Here is a 6305-nt window from a genome sequence, read left to right as displayed (position 1 = left end):
CATACTTAAACCCATAAATCCATTGTATGCCTCAATGAATCTGGGGGCAGTGTGTGAATTTGTGCTTTTTACGTGTGGGGGCGACGGAACAACAGCGGCGGCAATAGCCAGAGGCCCTGAGGGGTCAAGGGGAACACCTGGAGCTCCGCACACAGGGCTCCACGCGGGCCACACGAACAGCGGAACCGGCGGGCCCTGAAGCACCGAAGGACTGAAGTCCTCACTCCGCCCTCCCCGCTCCCGAGCGCCGAGAGAAGCGAGAGGCGCCGGGAACCACCGGGAAGTGCCGGCACCGTCTGCCGGCAGCGCCTCCGCCCGCCCCGGCCCGCCCGTCACGGCCGCGGCGCCGCGGGGGCCTCTGGGACACGTAGTTCCCGCCGGCCCGCGCTGCGCCGCCGCCGCCCACCCGGAACTACCGGTCCCGGCGCGCCCCGCGCCCGCCCCCGAGGGAGCGGCTCCGGCAGGAAGGCGGCAGCGCGGCCCGGTCACCCAGCCGCGGCCATGAGCTCAGCCCGGGAGTCCCAGAGCCACCACGGCCTCAAGCGAGCGGCCTCCCCCGATGTAACCGGGCGCGGGGCGGCGGCGCGGCGGGAGGGGGCTGGCGGCGCAGGGGGCGGCGGCGGCGGCAGGGCCGCGGTTCTATGGCGGAGCCCCCGGCGGGACGCGGCGCGGGCAGGCCGCGGCGGGCCGGGCGGGCGGCGGCGGGGCGGAGGGGCCGCTCGGGGCGGGCGGGCGCAGTGAGCGTGTGCTCCCGCAGGGCTCCAGCAGCTGGGAGGCGGCGGACCTCGGCAACGAGGAGCGGAAGCAGAAGTTCCTGCGGCTGATGGGCGCCGCGAAGGTGAGGCCGCCCCGCTGCCCATCGCTCCCCCCCGGGGGCCGGGCACAGGGACCGGGGTGCTCTCTGCGGGGTCTGCGGGGCGGGCTGAGCGAGCCACAGCAACCCAGAGCTGCTGGGCTCTGGCCTCTGCTTCCAGAAGGGTTTGGGTTTCACCGCTGTTGTGTCACAGCCGTGTTACACAAAGCGGCGCTCGGAAGTTGCCGAGTCCCTGCGCCGCAGCTTCATCCCCACCCCACGCATTAAATGCTTTCAGAGCAGCCTCTAATTTTACTTGTTGGCGCTTCCGAGAGAGAGGCCTTGTTACAAACTAACAAACTTACGTACTAGGTCTGTAAATTTCTCTGTCGCTGGAAAGAAAACTTTGAAAGAGTGATAGCTGATAGACTAAACGACTGAAGTAGTAAACCTAGGGAATATTTTTAAAGAGAAAATACGCAAAAACTAAATTTCTATTACGCTTGCTGCAAAACGGGTTAAATGTAATAATGCTTTTTTTCATGTATGAAATGTTGGTTTAACATTGCACTTTTACTTACTTTTAAAAAAACATTTTTACTTGCCGTAACTTACTTTGCTTGAATAGAAGCTCAAAGAGCTAACTGTGTTAAAGAGGTGAAGGTTAGGGCTTTGTAGTGGATAGGGATACAATGCCCCATAAAAGCATCCCACTACCACTGATCCTAATGTCTGCTTGTGTACTTAGTGCTGCTTGCTGTGTAATGCCAGTTCTTGCCTATTGGGATGTATTTGCTAATGAGCAACTACTGAGCCAATAAATTAATCATCACTGTGAAGGTCTGACCTGACACTGTGAGCAGTCTGAAAGTGGGATCATCATAAGATGCATGGCCTGAACTGTTGCAGAGTGTCAGAGAAAGGGTAAATGATCAGAACCTGGATACACATCTGTCTAGCATCGTGTAGTATAATTTTGATGTCAGTGGCAGGAAACAGAGTGAAAAGGAATCATCTCTGGGGTCTGGGAAGAGCCAAGAGTGTGTAGTTGTTGGGGATTCTTTTTTGGAAAATTCAGCAAAAGATGAAACAAGTTCACGTAGAGGCAGCAGGTGTTAGCTAGTAAAGCTTCCAGTCCTGCAGTTGGGTGGCAGGGTTTGACAGCAAACCTTTTCCGTTCAAGATGTCCAGGATGTTGGCAGAGCTGTCAGTGCACCCTAAAGCTCCAAAACAAACTGCCTTTTCTTTTAGAAAGAACATACTGGCCGCCTTGTTATCGGAGACCACAGATCAACCTCTCACTTCAGGACAGGTCAGTTTATCCAACAGCTGATACAAAGTTGGAAATCTAACCCTTATTTAGGAACATTCCAGTGCTCTGAGCTTGTAGGTATGGCAGGGAGGGATTTCAGGTTTCGTGGCTGCAGGTGAAGATGGGTCAGGCTGTGGAGTTGTAGAAGTTCCTTATTTCTTAGATTACTGACAAATGGTTTCTCTGACTCTACTCACTTGCCTTTTAGTCCAGAATATGCCAGGACATCCAAACTAAATTGTACATAGAAAAGAACAGGGGCTGATTTCTCCTTGACCTGGTTACCCATTGAATAGAAAGATCTCTGCCCTAAAGCAGTGAGGTAAAAGCTGAAAAGATCTGCAAGGTCATCTTGGCAGTCAGCAATAATTGGATGTCACGTAGGAGCGTGGTAACTCCTTATCATGCTTTCTTAGGAGGTCAAAGTACGTGGCACCAAGCTGGGTTGGACTGCACTGCCTGAGAGAAGCCTTGACAAAGCTCTGTGGAATAGCAGCTGTCTCCATTCCAGAACACTTCCCCCCATATTTCAGAAAGCTTTCCCTGATGCTCTCCACTGATCGTTTTTCATGTGATGAAAAATTATCTGCTGACCAAAATAAGCCTGAGGATTGGTTCCAGGTGCTGCTGCTGTTAGTTTACAGAGACTGAGAATCACTCCTTCATACCTGAATTTCTAGAAAGGAAGTGATGCTTCTCCTTGAAGTCATAAACAATCAGTACTCATTTGTTATTAGCAAAAAGTTAAAATGCTGGGGTTTTAACACTTCTTTGTCCAACATAGTTCTTGGCCTTTTACAATAATATTCATCTCTAACTTCCAAATGAGGAAATGTGGATTTGCAATAAAAGAGATACAAATTAAAAGCTAGTGTTGTAGGCCTCCTGAGGAAAATTAGAGGTTCCTACCTTTTCCAAGTACATAGGATCCTTAACTGTTTTAGACCACTTACTCAAGTAAATAAAGGGGCTGTAGAAGTAGCTCATGAAAATTAGTTTTTCTCATAATTCCTAAGGATGGAAAAATGCAGAGCTGTAGTAACTGCTCCTTGTAATTTGGGATGCATGAAACAGTTTCAGAAAGGGCTCCATAAACAAGAGTGGTGCTATTGTCCCAAGGCGTGATGCTATATCTGAGGGATGATTTAATCACAGTAATCCCGTGTTATGTAGTGAAGGTCACAAAGTTTCTCCTTGCTGGGGCATGTTGCAGAGCTGGCTGGAAGCACAGAGAACTCGCACTGATTACATTTACCTTGTTCTGTAGAACATAACACTGCATAGTGCAGCTCTGGAATGCATCAGGTCTCAGGAACTCCCCTCTTTGTGTCCTGCTTGCACACTTGCTCCTGTTGCTTTAAAGTCTGATGGTTTGTATGCAGTAATACCGGATCCTAGTTTAGAATGGTTATATTTAAACTTCTTGCCTTTGAAAATGTGACTTCCTGTAATTTGGTGTCTTTGTTAATTTGAATGAACCATAACCAAAGTACCCTGGGCAATGCAGGGGAAGAAGACAAGAAAATGAACGAGGAGTTGGAGTCTCAGTACCAGCAGAGCATGGACAGCACCATGTCGGGGCGGAACCGGCGCCACTGCGGGCTTGGCTTCAGTGAGGTACTGAGTTCATTCCTGGACTCATTTGGCTTTCCCTTCACTAACACAAGGTGGTGCTGGGTTTAGAAGTCCACTCTGTTCTTTGGGTTAAAGGACAGATTTATTGCAGGCACTTGACTGCTGTTTGTGTACACTGTGGTGGCCATTTAAGTGCACATAAATGACTGATGCTTCTCGTTTCTGAGAGGTGATAAGACATGCCTTCATGCTCCAGAGCAGTCAAGACTGATTAGGGCACAAAGTGACAAATATATTAAATCAGGGTGTTGCTGAGGAATACATAATTAGGCAGGATAACCATCTGCATTGTTTTTAGCAGTATCATTTGGATTACTTCAGCATTCCTCATGCTGCAGTTTGCTAAGTGTCCTTTCAGAGATCAGTCACACACGTGAATTCTTGATGGTCTAGCCTTTAGTTCCATTATGTCACACTCTGTGACAAGTATTCCAGGGTCACTACTGGAATTACTGAACTGATGCGATCTGGAACTTCAGACTCATTGAATGATGTCTTTAGGATTTCTGCTGTAACTACATAAACCAGTGGCTGATGAATCCATGCATGTCACAGCTGGCATGATTAACCACTTCAGGGAGTTGCTTTCTGTCTTACAGGCCTCTGTTAAACAAGATGGCCCATTTTAGTACCAAAAGGAAAGGAGGCATTCAGTGAAACAATCTCACTGGGAAATTTTAAAGGCTGCCGTGGAGTTGCCAGGAAATAATATTTTATCTCTCTCATAATCTGAACTTACAGTTTCAGGAAGATGAACAAGAAGAGGAGGCAGCTGGACACTCCTCTGATGAGAGTTCAGAGGATTCTGAAAGTGGCTCTGATTCAGAGCAAGAGGAGTCTGCAGAGGAGCTACAAGCTACTGAAAAACATGAGGAAGCTGAGGTTTCAGAAAACAAAAAAGAAGCAAAAAGCAACTATAAAATGATGTTTGTGAAAGCCAGTGGTTCATAACTGCAGATGTAACAGCTTTGTATTTAAAGTACAGTAAGCCTTATTGTTACAGTGCAAAGTGGAGGACTGCTACAGCACAAATCTTTGTATTTTGATTTTAAAAAGACCCTGTTAGATGACAAAAAGTAGTATTTGCTTTCTGTTGCCATGGATAACATTTTTATGGGCACAGTGATATTACTGGTTTTTGTAAAGTGTATAAAATCCTGGATGGAGAAATAAATTCATTTTGTTCCTGCCCAATCTTTACAATGTTATCTGAACTATCCCTTCCCTTATTTCATGCCAGATAAGGAAGCTTCATGTTAGTGGTTTATTCAGTTAGTACCCCAGTCTTGAATTTTTAACTATTAAGATTACATGTGAATTACGTGATGTTGCATTAGTTGTAAAATACCAATATCAGCATTATTCTGTGATGTACTAGAGCTTTTAACAATGATTTTGTCTATAGATGCTAGTGTTGGCAGGGCTGAGGAGAAATTCTTCACTTTTGTGACAGCATTGATCACTGTATCCATCTGAAGTCCTACAGCAGCTGCATAGAGAATATGTTTTAGAAAAGCATAATACAACAGAAGGCTCTAATTGCTTCTTTGGCTTTCTAACGAGGGGAAGGAGCTGTAGTTGTTTCTACCTTTCAGTAGAAAAGTGTGATTTTTTGAATTACTGGTTCCTGGCTAGAGCACTGAGCTGTTATTAAAAATAACACCTCCCAAAGAAACCAGTTTACTTTGAAAGAGAAAGTATACTTTGATAATGAAAAGGATATACAAATCATTTTAGCTTTTTTAAAATATAGAATAAAGAGTTAAGTATGCGAGCCCTTCTCCCTTTTCTCCCTGTACATGCATCACTTGGAGGTCTGAGTGAATTAGCACAAGGCTGTACTTGTCAAGTCCAGCTGATATGCCTAGAAAGCCAGGAGTTCAGCAACTCCTTCCAGCAAGAATTAAACACATCCATTCCTCTGCAAAGTCATTGCATTCATGTAATGAATAAAATATCAGAGCTTTTTTAGACTTTTTTCCTCCTAGTACGTCAGACAGATCTCCTGGCTGGGAGAACAGGACATCTGCCCTGTACCTCTAGTATTTCCACAGCAGTGTTCCAGGGGCCAGTCGGGATGCTCCTGGAGACTCCATTCTGTGTACAATTCCTGATGTGCAGACAACATTTCCAAGCCAGTTGGCTGAAGGAAAGCAGCAGTTTGTACTATCATTGCCTAGTTGAATGTAAACGCTGCAGCATCAGCTATTGGGGGAGGACTTGGAATAAGTATGGAAAAAATAAAAGTAATATTGTAAATAGAAACTGAGTAGAGATTTTGATTACTGTGTTTTATTACAAGCTTTTCCACTCATTCCATTTTAAGAACAATGTTAAAGCAGCCACCAGTATTGATTTGTGTAGTTTTTTTTGTTTTCCCAATACTGCGAGCTTCTAATACATAGAAAAAAAGTTTAAGTTGCTTGTGCATTGTGAAGAGAAAAAAACCTCACCATGACTTAGGAAAGCTATCTATCTCTAGGAAAGAGAGTGAGACACCTCCCTAAGAGATCAACTGATTACTTTCATTATAGACCCATTCTAAGTTTTCCTGGTTAGACACAA

At 46.1% G+C, this 6305-nt stretch overlaps 1 protein-coding gene across 1 annotated transcript; it reads left to right on the top strand.

Moving 5' to 3' along the window:
• The first annotated feature begins 453 nt into the window (after nucleotides 1–453).
• Nucleotides 454–6012, top strand: LOC310910316 (small acidic protein). The gene is made up of 5 exons (XM_083862871.1): nucleotides 454–561; nucleotides 758–838; nucleotides 2045–2105; nucleotides 3613–3722; nucleotides 4482–6012. Exons 1-5 carry the CDS (start codon nucleotides 502–504, stop codon nucleotides 4689–4691), a joined length of 522 nt encoding a protein of 173 aa, XP_083718997.1. The 5' UTR covers nucleotides 454–501; the 3' UTR covers nucleotides 4692–6012.
• The last annotated feature ends 293 nt before the right edge of the window (nucleotides 6013–6305 follow it).

Source organism: Zosterops lateralis (genome assembly GCF_965231275.1).
Source record: "Zosterops lateralis genome assembly, chromosome: 6".
Lineage (NCBI taxonomy): Eukaryota > Metazoa > Chordata > Aves > Passeriformes > Zosteropidae > Zosterops > Zosterops lateralis.
This window is presented reverse-complemented; position numbering and strand designations above follow the sequence as displayed.

Bases quoted from the DNA above. Each gene is read 5' to 3' on its own strand.
- LOC310910316 (XM_083862871.1), top strand. From the start codon at position 502: ATGAGCTCAGCCCGGGAGTCCCAGAGCCACCACGGCCTCAAGCGAGCG. The intron at 2,106-3,612 runs GTCAGTTTATCC...TGGGCAATGCAG, and splicing joins AACCTCTCACTTCAGGACAG to GGGAAGAAGACAAGAAAATG. The intron at 3,723-4,481 runs GTACTGAGTTCA...CTGAACTTACAG, and splicing joins GCGGGCTTGGCTTCAGTGAG to TTTCAGGAAGATGAACAAGA.